The sequence below is a fragment of the Dermacentor variabilis genome, unplaced genomic scaffold, assembly GCF_050947875.1.
Source record: "Dermacentor variabilis isolate Ectoservices unplaced genomic scaffold, ASM5094787v1 scaffold_16, whole genome shotgun sequence".
Lineage (NCBI taxonomy): Eukaryota > Metazoa > Arthropoda > Arachnida > Ixodida > Ixodidae > Dermacentor > Dermacentor variabilis.
This window is the reverse complement of record NW_027460324.1, coordinates 2676431-2702463: the sequence shown is the minus strand read 5'-3', so window position 1 is coordinate 2702463 and position 26033 is coordinate 2676431. Positions and strand designations below refer to the sequence as shown.

The 26033-nt window shown below is 47.6% G+C and overlaps 1 protein-coding gene across 4 annotated transcripts in view; it reads right to left on the bottom strand.

The window, feature by feature from the left end:
- LOC142568055 (uncharacterized) overlaps nt 1-26033 on the bottom strand; it is a 403528-nt gene that overhangs the window by 86238 nt on the left and 291257 nt on the right. For all 4 annotated transcript variants that reach the window (XM_075678140.1, XM_075678141.1, XM_075678138.1 and 1 more), the window contains 4 exons: nt 20251-20490; nt 14065-14228; nt 3136-3251; nt 2569-2688 (listed from right to left, as the gene is read on the bottom strand). In XM_075678140.1, the coding sequence (XP_075534255.1) occupies nt 2569-2688; nt 3136-3251; nt 14065-14228; nt 20251-20490 (640 nt within the window). The remainder of the gene's footprint in view (nt 1-2568; nt 2689-3135; nt 3252-14064; nt 14229-20250; nt 20491-26033) is intronic.

The following is a 26033-nucleotide window of genomic DNA, read 5'->3' as shown; positions in this document are numbered from 1 at the left end:
TGTCTTGAAGAGTCGTTCCTGTAGCATTTGACAGATGGTAAACGCGATCATCATTAGCTAGACATGGCCCACGGCATATCGCTGCGGCAAGTTCAGGGTCGAATTTTGACAACAAAATTCAGGGGTGCGATCATTACGCGAGTGCACTCATTATGTAAGTAAATACGGTACATCACATTTGATGACGATGTGATGATGTAATCGTAACTTACAATCAATGACGTCTCAAAGCCACCACTGGCTTTAGTGAAAAGGAAGTGAATGTGTACGAAGGCAACAGTATGAAGATCCTGTAGACAAACTATGAATTTTTATGGCAAGGTAGGTGATAGCATCATTCAATCATTCCAACTTTACTTTGCATAGCTTTTGTGCTTCACCACTGAGCACCTCGATGCAATAAGGCTGGCCACTGTCACGCATTCTGTCAAATTTTGTGCTCAAGAAGGTTAGTGACTGATTTCACTAAGTCTCTTCAACTTGATGTTGTGAGCCAAATTGTGAACAGTAAAGTGCACAACTTTTACAATGAAGCGAGCTGTATAACGAAAAAGTTTGGAGGTCTCAAGCATCTTATTATACATGCATTTCACATTGGCTCATGGGGCATGTCTAAAAGCATCAGTCCTGTCTGAAAAATCTATCATTAACTGTATACATGCTCGTTATATTTACCCATGTACTTAGTATTTATCCTTCTTTCCGGGACTGCATTTCACTCACTGACAGCTAAATGTTACCGCTCGCTGCATTATTTGGGACTTACTCAAATGTTACCTTTGATTCTTTCTGTTGTGTATGTTCTTGCTAAACCTTGTGTAATCAGATTGTAAGCGTGACACCAATTGTGTTGTACTTTCTGGAAGGCACATGGGCACCAGCGATGGAATCTTCGACAAGTCATGTATAAAAGCCGACTCGATTGACCTGCATATCAAATTTTCAATGGTCGCCGACTATGCTCGCCGCTATCATTGTGCTTAAATGTTACTTGTTTTGCTGGGCACAAATTCATACAACAATTAGTTAAATTTGTAACTCAGTTAAGACAATGCGTCATTCTTCACAGTCACTATAATGTGAAAATATGAAGGTATGACTTCATTTTAATCTTGGAATTAGTGAAGAACTGATATGTGAAGCAATGGATGGCATAACAAGTAAATTCGGTTAACCCATTCTCTACTGATTTACTTTGCCTTTATTTTGGTGGTTGTGTTGGCTGGCCCCATTATACACAATGCTGGTTGTGTTGCCAACTCAAGTAAAATATTCTGAACCAGTCTCTTGCTAGGCTTGTACAGTAGAACTTCGTTAAACCGTACCCACTTAAATAGTAGTTTCGTTTTAAAAGCAGTAAAGTCGAATCTCCGACTCAGCGGCCACTGAACATAATGTGTGTTGTATCCACATAAACCGTACCAGCTTATTGTGTACCTATTGGTTAACACGTGGTGTTTCCACTTTTCGTTGTGCAAACACGGCAGTGCGTCGTCTCCATCGGGCGGCCCGGCAGAACAACAAGTCTCAGAGAACAGAACAACGGCCTCCAAGCGTTCTGTGCATTTGCGCGTGAAGCCACATCAACATCATTTCGGCGCAGTGCCAGAGCGCATTGTGTCGTCGTGCAAACAAGGACTCTCGTCGCTCACACCATGCCGAAGCTCGGATAAAAAGGACGCTGAGTGCTCAGCATAGAAGAAAATTTAGACATCGTTCTTGCTATCGAATGTGGCACGAAGTCGTCGGCTATGGCACGCCACAGAGATCTACTGTTGACTACGGTGTGTGGCATTTGGAATGCAAAGCAGTTCCTCGGCAGCGCTGCTGCGACCACAGAGAGATCTGCTACGAGGTGCAACTTTTCATCATCGTTGCCTCTGTTGTTGCCTAAGTGTCGCCTAGGTAGAGTGATAAGGATGACACAGAAAGCGACAGCACAGGCGATTCGGGCCCGACAGTGGCAGAAGCTGCACGTTACGTCAGCCTCATGAATGCAATCATCACGACGAGAAGAGCCCCCCGCAATGAAAGAGGCGCCCAGCGACTTCTGCAGCGCTACTTCCTGTGTGCACGGAGAACTTGCAACGCCAACAAGGAAACTGCCATGCGAGTGTTTGCCGAGATGAGGGGGCTGGCTGAAAAGCTGGCACGCAGCTTCAGTAATTCTGAGGGCGCTGTCGTCGCTGCTAGGCCGCGGGAACATCAAACAAAAATGACACCTTTGTCGTGCGAGGTGAATAAATACTGCATGTTTTAGGCTTTCATCGAACTCTCTCCGAGTTCCGTTTTTGACAGGTGAGTGGGCGATCTCATGCTATTTCGGTTAAGCAGTACTACCGTTTAGTACACACTTTTTCCGAGCTCCGGCCAACTACGGTTTAACGAGGTTTCACTGCAGTGTATTTCATCCCCTAGGCCGAGTGACCCAAGTGTCTTCCCTGTATGACGTCACATGGCTCGATTATCACGACCAGCACAAGCAAACTGCAAAGGCACACACAACTGGCATCTTTTGTGGCTGATAGCTGCACTTTGTGACAAAGTCTTGGCCAAGCAGTCACTTACAGGTGCCCCCGAAAAGGACTCGTTGAAACGCCGACGCAGTTCGCAGCAGATGTAGGCCTCCCAGCAGGCACTGGTTCTGCTGTTGTCCGCCTTCAGCACAACCTTCATCTGGGAAGGTGCCTGCACAGGGTGTTGTTGCAAGGCATGTACAGTGAAACACATTTGGGGTTCGATCAGAGTGCCCAAGCAACAATACCCGTGCATCAGGGCAGCTTAACTCAACTAGTTTAGTATCAATTACCCCTTTTGAAACTCTAAGGGCAACAAACAGGCTCCTAATGATGTCAAAACAGTGTGCTAATGAAATAAGTGCTGTGCCTCTTAACCACTATCTTACCGATCTTGTATCCCAAGCCCCTTGCTCAATAGCAATTATCGATAGCATGTCCAACTCTGGTATTTCTCCTTCCTATCTTAAGCTTGCCCATGTGTGGCGGCTAGTATGCATTTTCGTCTCTTCCAATCGCTTTCGGTGCATGCAGTACACAATAGCAGGGTCACTCTTAATTAAGAGTGATTTTACACACAGGCCATGCCCAAACTAGCCAGAAGGCAGAAAATTCTCACTTCAAAACTTTCATCATCGTCCAGGTATGTCTCCTCGGTGTTCAATATCAGCGCCAGATAGACCCGCGCATAAGCGCCCGATGCCAAGTGGTGGAGCACCTTCACCTCCTGGCCACCTGGAAGCAAGAGAAGGATCGGGTGAGTACCCAAACACACCACTGCTGAATTTAGGAGCCTTTTTGTACTATGAAAAGGCAGTGCAGCTCATAGTTGACACACGCTAAGCCCACAAAGGTCCGTTCTCTCATTTCAGATAATTCGGGTCATGTCCGTACAATCGAAAGGAGTGGTGGAAATTCAAAAGTCTCCCGAAGAGAGCTGGGAAGCTGGCAGGTATGTACCAAATATTCTCACAAAAGCGCTATGCTCATCTCTTACATAAATTTGGGCCCAAGTTTCTCAGGTGCTGCTCGAACAAGAGTAAAAAAGTAAATCGATTTGCATTTCACTCGACCCTCGTTAAAACAAAATTGAAGAGGAAGCCAAGATTACTTGGTTATATCTACTACTTCGTTATATTGACTATTGCCCTTTACTGCAGTAGTACATATGCCAAATGGTGTGCACAACTTTAAACACGTAAAGGCTACGGCTCTGCGTCCTGCAAATCCATGGACGCGTTCGGCCCACGAAAGCAAAACTATCTGGTTCACTGCTCTCTCGCGGCCCCGTCTGGCCCGATGTGTGAGCACGCTAGCTTGACTTGGACGGCTCGTGCCGGTTTCACGCAAATTTGTAGGTCACACCTTGGTGCACGAGCCAGCGTAGCACGCCACAGTGCAAGTGCGAAGGGGAGGCACTAGTACTCTAGGTTGCAGTGTTGTAGATGAATGTAATACATGGCCTACACACATGGACAGCATGTCACCCAGAGTCGCATTGAAACATTTGGTGAGCCCATTGGTCTGGGGGTGGTAGATGGTGGTGGTTCGATGAATAACATGGCACTGAGCCTTTGACAACCTCAGACAAAAAGGTGCGCCCACTGTCACTGAGGAGTTCACGAGGTGGGCTGTGGCAGAGGACGAAACAGCAGAGCAGGAATGTGTGCAGTGGCAGCGTTTCAGTTTCAGCGTACTGCGTAACATGGTCGACAGCAACGATGATCCAGCAGTTACCGAAAGGTTTCATTGAAAACGGACCATAGAGGTCGATGCCCACACGATAAAATGGGCAGGCATGGCAGGGAAGGGGCTGCAAAGCTCCAGCTGAACGAGGAGACAGATTTCCAATGTCATCAGTCTGTACATGATGGAACGAATTTGCAGACGTATGTAAATATTTGTCACTCATAGCAGCACTGCCGAAGTCATTCATATGTTTTGACTCTGGCGTGGGCACGCAGCAGGTCAACAAGGTGCATCGCTGATATAAAGTAGTGTCAAAACGTAGCAAAACATGCATATCTGCGCATATTTGCAGTGTTGTTACACCCTGAGATGAGTCAATATGAGCGGCTGAACCACTTAAACAACGGCAACTGTGATTGAGATACTTATATTACGGGCTGTTAATTAATTCATTCTCGCTTTTCTTTAACTCCACCATACTTACAATTTTAGCACGCCATAGAGTGTTACTAGAGAAAAATGTTCTCGCATAAATGCTTATTTGTAGGCCATGTTCTTCTCACACAAGAACGCACGGATGCCATCGCTCGCACGGCGTTGGTATAACTGAGCGAGGCGGTTGTTTATGTTGCTGTATACCGAATACACAGTCTCTTGTTTGCCGCTTGACGCAGAGGCAAACAGCGCACCTCTGAAATTGAGAAATGTGCCGGCAAAGCAATACGTGCAGGCCCACAGATATACGTGGCGACAGAACTGTTTGCTGGCCTAATTGGTGCTTGCTAAAAGACATGTTTTGCCGCAAGTTAAACACAAAAGGAAGACACATAAAGGCAACACGGGCGAATGCGGCCGACAGCCTACAGGTACGGTGACGTATACAGATGTTGGCACAGCGCTGTGTCGCCACTTACCGCTTATTGTTTACACGCCGTGCGAAGTTAAGTGTAGTTTATTTCAAATCACTAAGGCCAGAATTGAACTATAGAAGCAGTTTTGTTCAACCTAACTGCTTACAGTTCAGTTCGGGTCCACCGGTAGCGGGTGCACGAACTCGAAGGCACCAGGTTAGCCTTCGCTGAACAGGATCGACACTGGCTTAAACTTCATGGGTATGGCTTGAGAGGGTTAAAGCTTTTGCATTTAAACTTGGCAGGTGTGTGCTGTCGACAAGAAAGCTCGTCGCAGTCAAACTCGCGCTCGTCGGTTGCATCGTTGTCGACCTGGTATGATAAAACGGTTCCAGTGACACACAATCGTCAGTCAATCGTTGGAGTGAGCGTCTTGGTGGTCCCGTATCGACCCAGTGTTGCCGCGCCTTACGAGTACGTGCAGTCAGGCACGCACTGCCATCACCAGCAAGCGAGGACCGCCGCCGCAAGAAAACTTCGTCAGCAATGCGATGCGCCTAAGTGTCGCCCAAGTGTAATGCGCTGGTTTTTCGTTAAATTTGCTAGCAACCAACTACCTGGTTCACGGTGTAGTCCGGACAACTTGGACGATGCCCTGGCCGTTCTCTCTGTTAAAGTGGAGTTGCAGTCTTACATTATGCACGTTTTCGGCACCGCATCGACGTCGAGCTATCAGTAGAATTTCAACGCGGTACACGGCACAAATGTTTGCAGCAGCGTGCGTCCGAGTGCTTCTTTTTTTCTTTTTTGGGGGGGACTTACCGGCGCGCGGCCATGCGTGCAACCCTTCCAAAACGTTTCACGACTAATCCGCTAGGGCATCGCGCCATGAAAGAGGCGGATTCTGTGGATGCTGAGAGGCAAGACGACGAGTATAAGTGTTGACAGGCAGAGGAGACTGCACAGGGGATCAGCATCTGAATACTTGCAGCCAGAGCAGTAGCCGACGATGTCGAACTCTACAAGTCAAACAGCCCATCAGGCAAGGAAGCCACGTAGGTCTTTCAAATTTGATAGCCAAGAAAGGGCTCCAGCAACCTGTCATTCTCTCCAGCATCCGACGAGGCATTCACTACTTTAGGACGTCGTCTTAAGAAGACATCCTATTCTGTGTCGCTTCGATCCTGCAGCTTCGATGGAGGGACAGACAGACACCGGCAGCATAGATTTGGCACTGTCCAGCACAACAAAAACACGGGCATCCTGAATATGTTGTTGCTTATGCCAGCCGTACACCCACCTAACCAGACTAACTATAGTTTAACGGATGAGCAATGCTTAGCCATCTTATGGGCCCTTACGCAAGTATCATCCTTCCTTGTACGGCCGCCCTTTTGATGATCGGTGACGAGATATTGTCAGAGATGCTTCCGTAGGCCTGAAGCAACAGCATTGTGCGGAGGAATGTCAATCACTTCAGCAACGACTAATTTAGGGTGATGTTCTGGAGAATTGTCTAAACGGAGGTCACATAAAGGAGAAAGTTCGACTTCTGCCCACTCGCAGTTGGCAATGGCTTTTTGTTGTGAGAGGAAATCTTATCGAAGAACTATGTTGTAGCAGGATGGCAGCACAATGAACTCAATGATCTACATAATGTCCTAAATTACAACTCTGGTTGTAAAAGCTGCTGACAGCTAAACATGCTGGGACTGTTGCGGTACGGAGACCTATGCCAGCAACTTGGGTCTGTCATTTCCCGGATGCAGCGGCAAAGTCTCATTCCTAACACAAACGGTGGCTCCAGTGTCCAGAAGGGCAAGAGTTGAGGCACCTTTGACAGAAATAGCAATGACATTCAACAGAGAAAAGTGAGTACTTGGACGCTGTGATGGCAACACAGTTCTTGCCTTGTGAACTCCGGAATTTAGTTTTACTTTTCTGTAGGCAGGGGACAACGATGCATTGGGGAGAGAGCACTGACATGGTAATTGAGAGCACTGGTCGAAGGAGGTATGACAATCGGGAGCGCTTGGAGTGTAGCGGAGTGGTAGTTGATCAGCATAGCGAGTCGTCAATTGATAGCCATGAGACTGCCAATGGTATGTGGTGGCAACAATAACGGGATATATGCCTGGGGCGACCACAGGCAAAGCAAATTGGATTGTCATCTGGAGTACGCAAAGGGTTTGCGGCTACAGGGCCAGCGCAAAGGGCACGGGGAGGAGTCTGCGCCTGCATTGGTTGATGCAGTGTGAAAGCAGGGTGCGTTCGAGGCCTTGTGGCAACACTGACGTACATGAGAGGAGCAGCTACAGGATGCCACTGATGGGACATTGGCACAGCATCTGCAATTTCTTCTTTAATCGCCTGCCAAATAGCGGGTGATAGGTAAGGAGCAGGACACGGCTGAGGCTGCTGCTGAGTAAACTGCACCATTGCGAGCTGCCAAGCGACTTCATGGCGTATGAACGCCGTGATCTGTGCCAGCAGTGTTGACTGGTCTGAGATGACGACCAGGCTTACGAGGCTCTCGTCATTTGTAACCAGCCAAGGCCCGCTGTTTCCAGAGCTGGTCGTAACTCTGACAACTTGATGAGCTCCGCTACGCTGCTCGGGCTTTTTGCAAGCAGCATCTCAAAGACGTCATTGTCAATGCTGTTCATAATGTGCTTGATTTCATCAGATTTGGGCATGGAGACATTGACGTGCTTCGAGAAGTACAGAATGTCATCAATGTAACTTGTGAACAGCTTGCCCAGCTGCTGTGCCAGTTTGTGCAAACATTGTTTGGTGCACAAATGTTATGTGGCAGGGTGCCCAAACACGTCTATGAGGGCAGCCTTAAATGCAGACCAGGTTGGAAAGTCTGCCACGCATTTTTTAAACCACAAGTTAGCCCCATTAGAAAGGTAGTAGACGACATCGTTGAACTTAGTGGCATCACCCCACTGGTTGTGGATGGTTACCTTAGCGTAAGATGAGAGCCAGTCCTCCACATCACTGTCATCAGTGCTACTGAAGACCACCAGATCCCTCTAGTAAGACACCCTAGAGCAGAAAGGTGAAGGGGGCATGGACGGTCGGTGCGTGGTTGCATCTTCACGCATACCGAGTCATAGCGTATGGGTGCAGAGTTCCAGAATGGAAGTTTGGCAGTTGATCCCAGCATCTCCACCAATTAAAATTAGGTTTACTATCCGAAACAGACAGCTAGAGCAGTTAAGTCTAGCAGCGTTCTGAAGCGTAACTTCAGCGTCGTCTTGCGTGAAGCAATCACGATGCTGCTGCTGTTGGTGGTGTTTGTAATCTTCAGTTGGTGGCGAAACAGGGTTGCCAGATCGCTCCAACCACAGGTAGCCAAATTGGCCTCCGCAGTAGGCCAAATGTAGCCAAAAGAGAAACTTTTACGTAGCCCAAAAGTAGCCAAAGAGCTTTGTCTTATTGTGAAGTCATTTTTTAAGCATATTGAATTAATTTTCGGCAAGAATACCTACATATTAGTTCTCCCACGCAAGACCATGCATGACCTCTGCACGCATTGTCACGGAGGCCATGCGGCACGGAAAGCAAATGCTGCACAAGCGCAAGTGCAGAAATGCAGACATGCAGGCAAATTCATGATAAGGCAAATGCGGTCTTCATTACAAAGGCACTGTTTTATTTTTCCCAGAGCAATAAAAAATCACGAAAAGAACAACACACAAATAGCACTGCGCAATAAACACGCTAAGCAATGGCATGCATTCAGGTGTTCAGTATCATTACTTACAGCTCATGATAATTTCACTTAACACCACACAATGTACTAAATGGAAAACTACAAAAAATTTCAAGACAAAGTCTAACACAATAGATGGCGGTTGTTACAAAATCCAGTACGATATATAGACATAAAAAGTATGCTATGATTAAGCATCACGAGCTTATTGAGAAGTAGAACTGCTTGATCCGTACAAAATGTCATATCTGAAACGGGACAAAAATTCTTGGCCCGGTTTAAAATCCTTGCAGCAGCCTCCGTTTCTGGCCAGGCCAAACTTCACGTGGAGGAATGCTACCAATGACTTGTTCGACATTCTATTTCGAAGGTCGGTTTTAATGAGCGAGACCTGGCTGAACACTCGTTAGACAGCAACATGTGATAAGGGTAGTGATTGCAAAGATAGGAGGCAGGTTTGGAGTTGTGTAGGGAACAAATGGCTGTGGTGGCTGTGGGGCAACAGAAGAGGATATGTTCTGCATTGGCGTTGGAGCAGCTGCAATTTGGGCAGGAAGGGTCCGAGCGAATTGCTACACTCTAAAACAAAATTACACTCTTTGGGTTGTATCTTGCCGTACAACAATAAGCGTCATCTCTCTTGTCCGCATTTCCTTTCTTTAACGCTGCGAGGCCGGTACTTCCCAGTAACGAACTGCATGCACATTATCAGCATGACATTGCATTCCAGACATGAAAGTAAGGGGGCAGGGCATTTTCCAGAAAGGAAACGCAAGCAAGGGAGATGACAATTATTGTTGCGCGGCAGATACACGCCCAAAAGGACGTATATCTTGTCTAAGAGTGCACGTAGGCGCCATGCGGCAGGCAGAAAATTCGGCAAATTTCGGTTAGGTTTCGCTCTGTGTTCTCCCTCTGTTCTGGCGCCGAGGTCACCTGCAGCGCACCGTCAACGGGAGCTAAAAGCATCTCATGCTTAAAACGTAGGACGCCGAAAGCTCACATCTGGAGACAGCAACAGTCTATGTTCGCTGGCACGCGCGTGTGGGTAGCGTTAGTTCGGGGATGGAGACGTGTTTCATGAGGCCAGCTTTCGTAATTAAAATTATCAGAAGGATGCGATCTTTGACCTTTTGACATGCATATGTGTTCTCTCACATAGAACTAGCAAATTTTGATTTTATAGCAGACGTGCTCAATTTCTTTAACCTACTGTCGTCTGCATTTTGATTCCAGCGTGCTTTGCATTTGCGCTTAACTATTTTAACTTTTTTTTACACAGGAAGAAGGTGTAGCCCAAAAATAGCTATATAGCCAAAAGGAAAACTGGTGCCCACTCGGACAAAAAGTAGCCCAATTTGCCTATTAATAAGCTAATCTGGCAACCCTGGGTGTTCATCCTCTTAATCACACAGCCATTATTTCGCTGTATTCTGTCTCAATATAACGAGGTTCGAGTGTACAGTAAAACCTCAAACCGTACCCACTTAAACAGCAGTTTCGTTTTAAAAGTAGTAAAGTCAAATCCCCGACTCAGCGGCCATCGAACATAATGTGTTTTGTATCTGCATAAATCGTACTAGCTCACTGCGTACATGTCAGTTAACGCGTAGTGTTCCCCCTTTTCGTCGCACAAACACGGCGGTGCGTCGTCTCCATCGGGCGGCCTGGCAGAGCAAGCCTCAGAGGTCGGAACAACAGCCTCCAAGCGCCCTTGCATTTGCGCATGAAGCCATATCAACATCATTTCGACGCCGTGTAAGCAAGGACTCGTGTCATGCCGAAGCTCGGATAAAAAGGACGCTGGGTGCTCAGCATAGAAGAAAAATTAGACATCGTTCGTGCTATCGAATGTGACACGAAGAAATCGGTGCTGTCATGCGACGGGGATCTACTTTTGACTACGGTGTGGCATTTCGAACGCGAACAAGTTGCTCAGCAGCGCTGCTGCGACCACAGAAAGATGTCTGCTACGAGGTGCGACTTTTCATCATTGTTGCCTCCGTTGTTGCTGAGGTGTCGACAAGCAACAGTGATGAGCACGACATGGAAAGTGACAGCACGGGCGATTCAGGCCTGACAGTGGCAGAAGCTGTGCGTTACGTCAGCCTCATGAATGTTATCATCATGACGAGAATAGCTCCCCGCAATGAAAAAGGCACCCCACGACTTCTGCAGTGCGTGCACAGAGAATACGTAAGGCCAACGAGAAATCCACCATGCAAGTGTTTGAAAAGCTGGCATGCAGCTTCAGTAAGTTTGAGGCCGCTGTCGTTGCTGCTAGGCTGCCGCGGCATCAAAGTAAAATAACTTTTGTTGCGCAAAGTGATTAAATACTGCATGTCTTTTTCCCCTTTCATCGCACTCTCTCTGAGTTCCGTGTTTCGTTTTTGACAGGTACCATATTTACACGATTGTGAGTCGACTCGAATGTAAGTCGACCCCCGCCCCATATCGCGTGACAGGAAAATAAGAGGGAGAGAGCATACCCGAGGGCGCATTCGATAACGAAAATTTACTAGTAGCTGACATGGTCACTGGACTACTCGTCTTCACTAGTGCTGCCATCGTCATAGTTGCTGCGGTCCCACAGTGCGTCGTGGTCCAGCGAAATTTCACATTTGGCAAACGACCGCACCAGGACATCTTGCGGAACAGCAGCCCACGCCGAGTGCACCCAACCACACGCAGCCATCAGGGAGGCTCTTTTGACAAGTCCGGTTGGCGTAATTTCGCTGTCTTCTGCCGCCAGCCACTCGTACTCATGGCGGAGCAGAGCCTTAAAATTAAGGCGAAGGTCCGGGCTTGTTTCATGACCATGTCGCACTTCACTGGCAGGGCCGATCACTCATTTCAGCGACAAACGCCGCAGGCTTAGTCTACAGCTCCGGAAAGCGTCCAGACTTCGGCACATGGGAAATTTCTCACTTGCCGTCACAGGTGAAAATTTCGCTTCACTGCAGTCGCCACTCTCGCACCACCCATTCAGAAACATCGAAATTGCGGCCCGCTGTGCAGTGATTTGTTTCTTCAGCGTGAAGGATGGCAGCCCTCTTGAATGCTGCTGTGAACGAGTGCCGAACGATTAGTGGGCCTGGAGCACTCGTGACGACTGGGGAAGCATAGAAGTAGCACGTAGCCGGCAGTCAAGTGGAACGCGTCAAACCAATACCAATGCCTTTAAACAGAGAAAGAGAAACTCGCGAGCGGTGTCTGCTCTTCCATGAACTACCGATACTCCCCGCAAGCACCGCCGTTCTGAGGGTGCCGCCGCAAATGGGAACAGCGGCGCTTCCATCTACTATCGACAACCCCCCACGAGTGCTGCATGCAGTGTAAAACTCTCAAAAATGTTGGAAAACCCTTCCGAAAGCGAACAAACACGCAGGATAGCGAAAAGATACGGGTAGGGCCATAGAGCAAACATAAAATTGTAACTACGTTGTAGCTGCCGTTGGTCTCGCTTTTTTGGCGGGGCCATATTTTGGTTTCGATTGTAAGTCAACCCCCCAACTTTAGACTATCAAATTTTAAAAAAGTGGTCGACTTACAATCACGTAAATACGGTAAGTGGGCGCAATCTCAAGCTATTTCGGTTAAACAGTACTACCGTTTAGTACATACTTTTTCTGAACTCCGGCCAACTATGGTTTAACAAGGTTTCACTGAACTTTGAAAATCTGACATGCTTGCCCCTGCGTTCTAATAACTTTGGGATGCCTTTATCGGATGCCTTTATTGGGGGTGCAGCAATCACTTCTGCAAGGAAGATTTCCGATACGGCGTAGGGGCTGTGATGTTCGGTGAGTAGCAGAAAGCGTGCATTGAGACGCTCGCCTGCGCGCACATCTCGGCTAATGTCTTGGTCTATAAACTTGTTGATGCTAGATACTGGCAACTTCATTGGAAAGGGATCTGTAAAACGCACATTAAAGAAACAGCATGGCATATGCTTGTGCTGGTGAAGCACCAAACAATGAATAATGTACTGGGATTATGAGGCAGCAGGTAATTGCTCGAGAAGACCAATAAACATACAGTATGTTGCAACTCGAGAAACGATGATACTGAAACGTCCAAAACTTTAGGGGGAAAAAAAAAAAAGATTGGATCCTCGCAACGGCACATCACAAGTTGCCGCCGTAGGGATCGAAGTTCCTAGTTATAATGAAACTGTTGTTTAACAGCCCTCATATTGTCCACTCAATAATGGTTGCTTGTGTACTGTCAAATGCTCATATACTGCGGCCTAAAGCTCGTGGCACGGTGCGAACACGCGCTTGCAGCGAAAGCGAAACATTGTGCGCGGACATGCATGCACAGTCGGTCACCGCAAACACATGTGATCGCTGCACTGAGGCTTCATTGTGTTACGCTCCATTTGGTTACATAGACAGCCCACTATAAGAACACATTTCGCATCTTTTATGCAAAAAGCCGGTTTTTGAGGAACTCTATCGAGGCGAGCCAGTGCATGTAGTGGGCGTTCACTGTATGTATTAGGTAAAGAGATAGCGTCTGTAAACTATGCTGTGCTTTCTGTTTGCCCAAAATTATTGTTTTGATGGCAAAAGCTCCCTTTTTTTCGAGAGTACTTACAGAAATGTCCAGGAGCGACATTTCACCGTGGTGTTTTTACTGAGGGCCAACAGCAAAACCTATGAGGAGCGCGCCACATTATCCTTTACACTACGCAAGCGAGGCGCTTTCGACAAATGGCGGAGTACTTGTCCCCAATACTTTTTGGGTGGTGCGAAAGTGATGGTGTACACACAGAGCACAAAGAACTTTGTGTGTGACACAGGCAACTGCCTACAAAAGGCATGGTGACCAAAGTGTGAAACATGATGTTTGTGTAAATGCTCTGCAAGTATTACAGCACAAACTGCAGGGCACCAGGAAACAAATTTCATGGCCCCAAACATTTGTATTGACAAGTTTCCCAGCAAGAAATTTTATCAGCTGTGATTACAACCGATAGGTGAAGGCAATACACAATTTTGTACTGTGTCGAAACCATGCAGAGATACTACTGTGCAACTGTGGCTGATGAGGTGAGCGGAGGGAGTGTAGCTTGGAGTGTGCCAATTAATTTTTCTGTCCAGGAATTTTTCTGAAATATTCAAGCCAAATTTAGGTGTGCTGCCCTTATGCAAGACTATACAGCAGTCCACCACAAGCCCTTCAATGTGCTCAGCAGACGAATGCCAAGCCCCTCAGCCATGATGCTGGAAAAGTTGCCACATGGTCTGGGAGCAACAGTCCCAGATAAAAACACGGTGCTTACCCAGAGTGATCTGCGCATCTGCCTTGAGGACAGGGCGCTTGCCGGATGACTCGAGGAGCTGCTCTTGGTCGCTTTGCTGTGGCTGCCACAAGGTCAATATGCTGCACCGCGCCTCCTCTGAAAACGGGTCCTTGCAACCCACAGGCGACGCTGCTTGCTCTACCCTGAGAGGAGTAGGCACGGCATAAAAGGCACATGGACACATTGAAAAACCTCTAGACTGATAATCAGCTGTCCCTGTCGGGCAGCTGTCTTCTTAAAGGGCAACTGCAGCAAATTTTGAACTGTGTACAAGGCCTACTTTCCCATAGTGGAGATGTGCAGCAGCCGTCATGGAAATTTGACGTTTGAAATGAGAGTTGATGCGTGACAGAAAGCTATCACAGATAGACATTTTCAGTACCTAAGCTAAAAAAGAAAATATGCAACCAAAAATGACACGAAAAATTGAGAACCAGCATGGCGATGGGGCATGATCTCCAAGATCAGCCAGCAAGCGCACCACGCTGGAAGTCTCGGAGGTCATGGTCTGGCATTTATAAATTTTTATATGCAGCCAAACCTGTTTATAATGAACTAGATGGTTCCTCAAAATGTGCTCATTATGTGAGTAGTTTGTCACATACAAAGTCACTGTTTAAAACCTCCAAAATTGAGACTGACGGTGGCTTTGGCAGCTATATTCCGATGTCACTTTGATTCAAAATTTACATTTTCAGTATCTTCATTTTTAACTTCATTAACTTCAACATGAATGCCTATCAACTAGCCTAGTTTTCCATTTTACTGCAGTTCCTTTCTGTCTTCTGTACTTTCCCATATCAAGCTACATGTTTCTGTTAAAAAAAAGTCGTCTAAAGAATGAAATGTGGCGCCATGGCTGTCAAAACAGCTCCGGACAAGAACTGATCACCTGTCATCTCACAGTTATGAGTGCAGCCACTGCAATATTTTCTTCGAGAGCGTGTGATGTATAATTTGCCATCAGTGGGACTCTAGTGGATTCTGCACATGATGGCGAAGCGTTCTAGTTAGCCTGAAACATTAAATACTGTGGCATGCCAACATTTTGCAAACATCTTGCCATTAGGGCTCCAGCATCAGCCACATACCGAGTGCCAAGAGCCATGAAGTTATGTTTTCTATGTTGGGTCGCCTGGAAAAGTACAAAGTTTGAAAGGTAGAACACCACCGTGATCTGTTAGCAGCAACATAAACAAGGCACCAACAAACAGCAACTGCCAACTCTAACTTTGCATAGCAGAGTGTGTGTACCACAGTTGGTTATTCATGACTTTGGGAAGTTACTGCGAGAAACCACGAGATTTGAAGAAAGGGACAACACAAGCAGTGTGTTGTCAGCTTGTGTTGTCTCGTGGTTTCTTGCAGTAACTTCTAAAAATCTAACTTTGCATGGCGACAGTTCATCGTGCCGCATTCACATTGGCTCGGGTCGCATGAATATCAACAGCAACAATAAGATGGAGACACTTGAGCAGCTCCCCCTTGGTTCTCATCGATACAAATGATCTAAATAAGTGCAGTCCACATGATACCGCATGAAGAACTGCCCAGATGCCACCGTCGTGGGACCCTGGGACACGCCTTGAAAGCATGGCTACCAAGTGACTTTCCCAGCGGCTTCTGAAATCCACTCACTTATCTCGGCGGTCATATTTAAGTTGTGGTGGGACTGGAGGGGGGGGGGGTCTCGCTGCCGTGCACCCAGTTCAGTTGCGATTTCGTACTTCAGATCTCCACATGCACCCTCCTTTTACTGCGACTGGTTTTGAAGTGTTCATTTTAACAGCATCGTGCTTTTTAAAATGTTCGTTATAGATGAATGCAGATTCAATAGGCAGGGTTGAAAAATTGTAAACCCCAGTGAAATGATTACTGATAAATTTTTATATCAAGGATTGTTAAAACTGGGTTTGACTGTACTGCAGTCAAACCTCAATATAATGAAACATTATTTGCTGGGAAGAACTTGGTCAAATCGTGAATTTCGTTACTTCAATGGTTCTAGAGTTTTAGCAGTAGAAGCAACTTCACAAATTCCCAGAGCGTTCCTGGTGGATCGTATCTTGTCGGTAAACACTTCTAAACAAATTGCAAAAAGGTTGCCCCACAATAACATGGTTATGAGCGCCAGCACGTGCAGTGCAGATCATGCCCAGAACAATGCATCTAGATTTGCACAGTACACGGGCGTATCTGCAATGAGGCATCTGACTAAACACGCCACGCCATTGGCAGATTTTCACGTTGCGAGGTGAAGAGGAGGTTGAAGTGTCTCGACGATCCGTAGATGGTGTTACCCTGACAACTGAGCTACAACCTTGTAGATGTATATATTGTAATACATATATTTTCTCCTTGTAACGGTATGCTCGGGCGTGCAAAACTTGGCACAAAAGAATGTTAAATTCCGTTTACTACAACGCATAAATTCAGCAAGAACCAAAGCAGCAGAAACAAAAGGTGTTCAATTTTTGGAAGTACAGTAAAACCTCGTCAATTCGAAGTCATCGGGACCACAAAAAATCTTCAAATTAAGCAGGTTTGCGAATTAACAGATCACACAAAAAAATGCAACCCAGGCAAAAAATTTCCCTGCAGGAATGCGCTACCTTTATTCGGCAATCTTCAGATTTTAAAGTAATCACAGATGCCAGTCGCCGCGTCATGTAGTTCGAGACTCCAAGGGTCATGTTTTCTAGTTGGCCAACTACGTGCAGCATTTGAGAATTTCCACTGTGGCACTCAACAAAACTGCGGATAACGTTCAGCGATCTGATAACTTCCCCAAGAGCGGGTGTTCCGGAGGATTCGTTAGCGTCGTCGTCGCTGTCATCGAACATCGCGGCATCAGTGGTAACTTCACTCTCCAAGTCTAAGTAGCCGGTTTGTTGATCATTTTCAAAGTTCAGATACTCAGCGAAGCTGACTGCACCGGATTCGCTATCCTCTGCGCAGAGTGCATTGATGCGGCTGAATACTCGGCTCCTTCTTCCTCAAGTGCTCATGAATAGTCAGCACCAGCATCGACGGTGCTTTCCTTCGAGAAGCCACCGTGTTCAAAACACCGCATGATCAAAGTGGTTTCCACTTGCTTCCATGCATACGTAATAAGACATATGGCCCCGAGGAGGCCGATGGAGTATTCCCTGCCGTTGTCGTAGCAAAGGAGAATGCGCTTGAGCAGGTGGTGGCGGTAAATCTTTCTCGTGTGGTGAATGACACCTTGGTCCATTGGCTGCGAGATCGACGTGGTGTTCGGTGGAAGAAATACCATCCTGATAGCTTTCAGGTGTGGGATGTCACCGTGCGCTGGGCAATTATCACCAGCGAAGAGTACATACCTACCTGTGGCCACGAACTTGCGGTCAAGCTGTCGAACGTAATCTTCAAACGTTGGGCCTCTGACCCAGGCTTTCTTGTTGTGGCGGTAGATAAGCTCATCGCTTGGCGGCGGCCGTGCATTTTTAAAGCAGCGAGGCTTCCCACTCTTTCCAACTACGAGTAGCGGCAGCTTGTGTTCACCGCACTTGTTCTCGCTGAACAGAACGGTAATTCTTTCCTTGCCCTGCTTTCGACCCTTGACCACGGTGTCCTTCGCTGCGAACGTTCATGTGGGCAGCAGCTTGTAAAAAAAGGGCTGCCTCATCAAAGGAGGAGGCAAGAGAAAAGCAGAAGGCAGGGAGGTTAACCAGAATAACGTCCGGTTGGCTACCCTTCCTACCCTGCATCGTCAAGGTTGTACACATCATCTGCACCATACTCGCTAAGCAATGGAGCCAACGTGTTTCCGTCGACGACGCTCTCGTTGGCGCTGTCGCTCTTGCCACAGCTGGCCACGACGGTTAAGTTACTTGGCTCTTTAAAACGGCTGAACCATCCATTGCTACACTTGAACTCTTCGTGCCCAAGTTGTAGAGCCAAGTCGTCGGCCTTCTCCCGAAGTATCGTTCCATTGACGGGAAGGACAGCTGCGTTTGCTTTCTGCAGCCAGCGAAGCAAAGCCGATTCCGCATCTTGGCACGTGGGAGCCCATACTCGCGACTGCTTCGAAGAACGTGTCTTGCTGTAGGCCTCCAGTACCTTTGACTTGTTCCTTAATATTGTGGACAACGTCGAGAGGGGCATGCTGTGCCCTTCAGCCAACTCGGTCTTGGAACACGTGTTCTTACCCGCTTCTTGGATCAAGCAAAACTTCTGCTGCAGAGTTAAAGTCTTATACTTTGGCATCTTCGCTCACTGGCACTTCTGCACAGTTCAGAAAAAAAAAGAAGAAAGAACACCACGCTAGCTGCAACACCCCCAATCTCCGCACACAAAAGAATGGTGCAGAGTGGCATTGCATGCACACACGTAGCCGCAGGCGCGGAGAGAGAATGGGCGAACGGCATCCAGTGGCAGCGGCATGGAACCCGCACTGACTGCGAGGAGCGTGCGGAGTGGGAGACGAGAGCACGTGACAAAAACCGGTATTCCCGCTGCGTTGCAGTGACACACGTCTTCTCCTCTGCAGACGCACGTTTCGGCAGTACCATGGACTGATTTGTGTGCTAGCAGTACTACGGGTCGGGCGCTTCACCTACAAATTCGGAGCCGTGAGGCGTCGCCTCACGGCTCCGAATGGCCGTCGTTTCGTCAGGTTTGCAGTGAAATGGGGATCGGAAATTTCCGCATAGCACCCCAAATCTTTGAATTAATCAGGTTGGCCTAAGCCGCCGGTTCGAATTATCCAGTAAAATTTACGCTGGAAAATACGGGACCTTCAAATTATCCAGGATTTTGAATTAATGAGGATTTACTGTATTGCAAAACATTCAAAACTAGCGTTCATGTGCTAATTAATGTCGCTAGATTTTCTGCTAGCGAAAAATACCTAGGGACTTAGCACTAATCATTGTGTCGTATTTTTGCCGGAAGAAAAGGCTTAGTCGTAGCCAAGACATAGGACGGCGTTTTAGAATGCAACTTTTACGAGCTGCTAAATTGCCAATTGCTGGACTTGAGAACTGCTTGCAGCACTTCCATCCTTAAACACTCTGCTGTCCACTCATGCATTAATTATAGCTTTCTGCCAAGAACCTTTTTACCTATTGTCGTTGCACCTATAACACTAGTGAGCTCAATTATCACTATAATCATTTGACCTATTAAAAAATAATTGCAATTTTGTGAATCAGCTTGAGAAACTGAATGACAGTGATTTCCTAGGTATACTTTGTGGGGCAAAATACATCTCGTGAAAAGGGACAGAAGAAAGGAAGAAATGTATTTTGCGCCACAAAGTATACCTAGGAAATCTAAGCACCAACTTGCCCAAAAGTCCTTTTGGAATGACAGTGAATTTTATGTACAAATAACCAAGATAGCTCTAATTACCAAGTCCCCCGTTAAACGCATCAAAAATCGGTAACCTGGCAGGCAAATAATTTCGAGGAGCATTCATGTTCAAATAAGCAGAAAGAAAGTTGTTTTTGAATTTAAAGTAGGACAGTCTTGCTTGCTGCTACAAACTGAAATGCACTCAAAGGTACACACACTCAATGCGAAGTCGCCCATGCACAGAGGCTGCCTACTAGCCTGCATACTCCCTTCTGGCCAATCAAGGGAACAGATGACCTTTCACATTTCTAATATTCCACCATGTGGTAAAAGAACACCCAAGGAACGCAAAAGAAAGAAGAAAAAAAGAAGCCTAAATGTTGACCAAATGAATAATTCCAACAGCCAAGTCACCACTCGAAAAGGTGGCCAGTAAACTGGAGTGGTGGGCTAAAAATTCAAAAGCCTTCAAGCTGGTGTTAAATTTTTTAACTTTATTTTACACTAAATAAAAATTCCATAAACACTCTATATAAGCATTTTTTAACATAATACTAATCATTGATGGAGTTCCTGGTAGGATTGTTTTTAAATGCAAACAGTTCTATGCACCAGGACTGTCCCAGAAACTAATGATTTTTAGTGCTGAAACAGAAATCTTACCTAATGAAGCATACAATTTAATGACCTATCCTTTTGATTAAATAGCTACTACTCATTAGTCATACATTCCTGATATATTTTCAGATTTTCAAGGGCTAGCCTGAAGAGTACATGCAAGGGTTCTGTGGCTCAAGCTAATAACAATATGAGCACGAAATTGTCTACACAAGCTGGACCACGCACCCCTCGCCACGTTGCTGCTGCTGCTCTTGCGGTGCTGGCGTTGCCATGGAGACGGCCCCACAGCCGTCGTCAGGCTCCTCCTGGACGGCGGGCAAGGTGGAGCTGCCGCCAGTCGGGGGTCGGCCAGTGGTGGTGCTCAGTGTGGCCACGCCCACTGAGTGCTGGGACGAGCTGCTCGAACAGCTGCTGCCTCCACTGTTGCTGCTCGACTTGCCCTCCTTGCTACACTCCAGGATGGTGCTGGGAAGATTGGCATTGCACCAGAGATTACTGGAGGCCTTCACGTAATCTTACGATAATGGCACAATTGTTTATGTGCATTGTACGATTATGACCTCAAAGGGGCTCAACTGAGGAGCAGCACATGCTGCAGTGTTACATACCCAGCGCTCCAAGTTGGTCCACCGGTTCGTTTTGAACACTGTTCCCTCGGCACACCGATGTGGGTCAGAAAGAGGTTGGGCCTAAACATAGACATACTGCAAACTGGGTGAAGTTTCTAAAGAATGCTAATCACATTTAAATATATTCTGGTAGAAAATGCCTCACAATGACTCAACGTTAATGGAATTAGCATTCAAGCAATGTAGCAGTAAACTGTACTGCTAAGGACACCTTTTGTACGATGTGTAATGGGCGAAGAATGTGGCATTTGATTTGGCACATGCACATAGATACATGCGTGTGGTGCACCAAGACAAGTGTGCACACTTTCGGAAGTCGCATAGAAACTAAACACAGCCTTGCAGCCACATACAGTTTTGTCCCACTGGCACTGCAGAATTAGGGTTCAGCATACTGGACTTTGAATGAACTACGGCGAATATGCACAGTCGTCTATTGCAGGCACAAAGCTTTTCAGCTAGAAGATCGGGCACTCCGTCAAGCGTACACCTGCTGAATGCACTCGCAGAAATAGAAAGAGGTCAGACATTGGCGGACCAAAGATTGCTTGAAGCATCCACGGAAAGCTAATCACATTAACCCTTTCAAGCGCTGCACACACAATTGCGCATGTCAAGCCAATAAAGTAGAATTCTGTTAATTTAAACTCCAAGGGGGCTGGAAATTTATTCGAATAAAATGCAGTTAGAATTAAGTACAGATATATAGCGCTAAATATAGCACTGAATCAAATGTGCAGTACAGCATGCAAAACCAAAAATGTCACAGGGGTCCGTCTGCAAAAGGGGGATATTTTTCTTACATCAGCGCACATTTGCCAGAGAGGCCTAGGTTCCTTATGACAAGTGCAATAAGAAGTGCAAGGGAAACATGCGAGGGCGAGCTAAGAAGGCTGGTGGCCTGATGCATATCCTCATCCTGCAAACACCTGCTGGAGATTACGTAACTGAGCGTGCAGTAATGTGATCAAGCTCATGCTAAGGGAGATGGGGGCGTAGGTTAGCATGCAGAAACATGATCATGCGCACGCTGGGGGCCCCTTCCTGCTCCTTTTAAGCCAGATGGGGAAAAGGGGATGCTCTGCTTCTCTGCGGTTCAGCAAGTTTTTCCTCATCATTTTTACAGCATGCGACGTTATGGGTTCTGTCTATGCACTGAGCCTTTGGATAGAGTTTCTCCGAAAAGCAGTCCATGGGAGTGAGAAAGTTTGTTCGACATAACCATTGCACAGTTCCTGGAGTTCGAATGTACTGGAGCGCATTTAAATACAGTCAACGACAGCTTTTCCAGAAGCCCGGACAAGAAAAATAAATCATGGGGTTTAACATGCCAAAACCGCAATCTGATTATGAGGCACGGCGTAGTAGCGGACTCTAGTAATTTGGCCCACCTGGGGCTCCTTAATGTGCACCTAAATAATTTCTTGGGCATGGCTGATAATTTGGACGCCATCGCGGCACTGCCAAGTACCCCATAGTATCAATGTATATGAATATCTGAAATTGCGGACACAAAAAACCTTTGCCGTCCGATTTTCCGGGCTTTTTGCCACCACCACAGACATTGATTATCTCGCCGCCTCGAGCCGACACTTTTGCACGCAGATCTGCTGGCAGCCATAGCCACCACCGTGGCAATGCTAGGCCTTCGCTACCAAGATTCTTGCTGTTCTGTGCAGTGTTTTTCATTGAAACAATTCGCCTGTTAGTAATGGTGCCAACTCCACTTTTGTAATCCTCACCGATGGTTTCGAAGTTCGGAAAGCACGACACGCTGCGCAATGCCGGTCAGCTTTGCCAATACAGCACTGTTACACGGTGAAGCATGCGTGACGTGTTGCGGTAAAGCATACCATTGTATTGCCACGTGCCTTTCGGGCTTTGCATCTGTGCCGGTGTCGTTCGCATGATGGAAGTTAATGCGTGTGAGCACTCGCACAAACCTACCGCGATAGCTTTGTATCTACGATGTGCCCATCGTATCAGGCAGGGCAACTCACGCTATCTCTCGCGATAGTTCTACGCATGTTCCTTCACAGCCTTTAAATACTGCCCGCAGATAGGGGATGATCGTTCTTTATCGATTGCTGTCCATGGTCGCACATGTTGCTGCTATTGGGCTAGTTGCTTTTGGTTATGTGGGGCACAAGTTCGCCTCAATAAATGGTTGTCTTGCTGTGCGCTCATCTTCTCTAATCACCTGTCTGTAGCACCACTCGTGACTACTGGTGGAGGTGCTGGGTATGTCAAGCGCTCGTTCAGGCACTCGCGACACCAGTCTGCATCAGCCAGACGAAGACGACCAACGAAGAAGCCGCCGGAATCTTGAGCTCTCCTCTGAGTACGGATTCCTACCAGAGAAGACATGCCCTGCAAAAGAGGCCACGACAGTCAAGATGAGCGAGCCCATCACTCCTAAAGCCACAGTGTTGCAGCAGCCACAGGAGCTACCGACATTCCATGGAACCCCTGCGATGGTTCTGAAGACTGGCTCGAACAGTTCGAGCGCGTGGCGAGCTACAACAAGCGGGACGACGACGCGAAGCTGCAGCACGCTTACTTCGCGCTGGAGGAGTCTGCATGTACATGGTTCATCAACCAAGAGTCGCAGCTCACGACATGGGAAAACTTCAAGCGAAGCCTTTTTGTTACATTTACAAGTGTCCTTCGCAAGGAAAGAGCCGAGAGACAACTTCAAACATGTCTGCAGCTGCCCAATGAAAGCGTGGCCGTCTTTGTGGAAGAAATGAAGAATCTTTTTGGTCGGGCAGACCCAGAAATGCCGGAAGAAAAGAAGCTTGGTTTTCTTATCAGAGGAGTGAAAGGAGAACTTTTCGCTGGGTTAATGCGGAACCCATCAAAAACAGTCGCTGAATTTTTAACTGAAGCCGCAGCCATGGAAAACACACTCGATGTTCGAAGAAGACAGTACGGACGCCCTGCTCTGGTCCGTGGTACGTCTCCCACGGAATTCAACACCATGAGCATGAGCAACCTTCAAGACACAATCAAGGCTGTAGTACAAGAGGAACTTAGTAAAATGTTCCCTAGCTCCAGTCTTCAAGTCGCAGCGCTCAGTGACGTTATCAGACAAGAAGTCCAGCAGGCACTGGGAACAGGGCAACTCGTTCAGCCGCACCAAGCGCCCGAATACACCTCTTGACCACCTCAGGTTATGTCGTATGCCACCGCTGTGCACAGCCAAGTGCGGCCGACCAGATCGGCGTACTCGCCATTGCAACGCTCACGACCAAATGACCGCCCGCCTAGAGTCGAACAGGCAGCCCCGAGAAAGTCCGACGTCTGGAGGACTCCCGACCAGCGTCCTTTATGCTTCGACTGCGGCGAGCCCGGCCATGTATACCGTCGCTGCTTTTACAGGAACCTCGACATCCGTGGGTTCCCTATCGGGGCTCCACGTCCGCAACCTGGCCAAAGGCCACTTGAGATCGAACACTACCTACAAAGGCAGAATTCGTCAGGTCGCCGTCACCCTCATCTCGCCGTTCTACTTCTCCCCGTCCTAGCTACGCGGAAGCAGTGCGTGGAAGGTCCCCCAGCCCTAGCTTGGGAAACTGAGGATGGTAACCAATGAAGGCACGATTGCAGCCAGTCGCACTGCTGAAAACCTTCCCCCGCCACAACATTCCAGTGATGTAACTACGCCTGCGCCGTACGAACAAAATGTGTCAACGACGCAACAATATAATCTTCATACCAGCGATGCATCAGTAGCAAGTACCGGCAAAGCCGCAGCACCGCACCCCAACGCACGTGCAATACCAGAACAAAATCCACGGGCCTAGCAGTGAAGATAGACAACCGGGATGTGTTCGCACTGGTTGACACCGGTGCTGACTTCTCCGTTGTGAGCTCAGTGTTCGGCGCTCAACTAAGGAAAGTTCTTACTGCTTGGAACGGCCCACAGATACGAACAGCAGGTGGTCACGTAGTAACACCAAAGGGAAGATGTACGGCTCGTGTAGCGTAGCGAGGACACACGTACCCTACCAATTTCATCGTCCTAGAGCCGTGCACCCATGACATCATTCTGGGCATATACTTCCTTTCGGCAAACAGTGCTGTCATTAATCTACAGACACAGACCACAAGTCTTTCACCAGAGAACGCCATAGCGCACGATTTAAGTCCTGCATTATCTGCTTCACTCGCGATTCTTGATGAACATATCACGTTGCCACCCCGTTCGAGTACTCTGATCGCAGTGGGTACCAACAACGGCAGCTGCGTGGAGGGATCGGTCGAAGCGAACCCAAGTTTGCTGTTTGAGCAAGGGTTGTCTGTAGCAAGAGGGATGGTCCGCCTGGTCGAAGGAAAAGCCAATATACCGATAACAAATTTCTGCTCGGAATATTGCCATCCCGCTAAAGGCACCACGGTGGCGCTCTTCAAGACTATTCCCGACATAGGCAATATCCTCACGCTCGAAAACGAACTCGCACCTCGACCTCCTGACATTTCATTCGAACCCTGCTCTGCTGCAAGCGAGACAAGAACGGCTGCAGAAACTGCTTCATACCTACCAGGATTGCTTCACTACATCGTCCAAGATTTGCCAGACGACGCTTACAAAGCATCGGATAACAGCAGATGAATGTACATGGCCTATTCACCAGTCACCGTACCGTGTGTCCATGAAAGAATGGGAAGCAATCAGGAAACAGATAAAAGAAATGCTGCACGATGATGTCATCAAACCCTTTCAAAGTCCCTGGGCTTCCCCCGTCGTGCTCGTGAAAAAAAGAGACAACACCCTAAGATTCTGTGTCGATTACCGCCGACTCAACAAGGTCACAAGAAAGGACGTCTACCCGCTCCCTCGAATTGACGACGCCTTGGATCGCCTTTGCAATGCAAGATACTTCTTGTCCGTGGACCTAAAGAGCGGCTATTGGCAGGTGGAGGTTGACGAAAAGGATGCCGAAAAGACTGCGTTCATTACACCAGATGGCTTATACCAGTTCAAGGTCATGCCATTTGGGCTGTGTACTGCCCCTGAAACATTCCAAAGGGTAATGGACACCGTGTTGGCTGGACTGAAATGGTATACCTTGACGATGAGATAGTATTCGCTTCTACCTTCGACGAACGCCTTAGCAGGCTAGAGGTGGTACTGCGTGCTATCTAGTCTTCCGGACTTACGCTGAAGCATGAAAAATGTTGCTTCGCCTACAAACAGCTGAAATTCCTGGGCCACGTTTTCAACTATGCAGGCATCTTACCAGACCCAGAGAAGACAGCTGCCGTGCAACACTTCCCACAGCCCCGTGAAAAGAAAAGCGTTAGGTTTCTCGGACTTTGTGCCTACTACAGACGTTTCGTCAAAGATTTCTCGCGGAGCGCAGAGCCTCTGACACG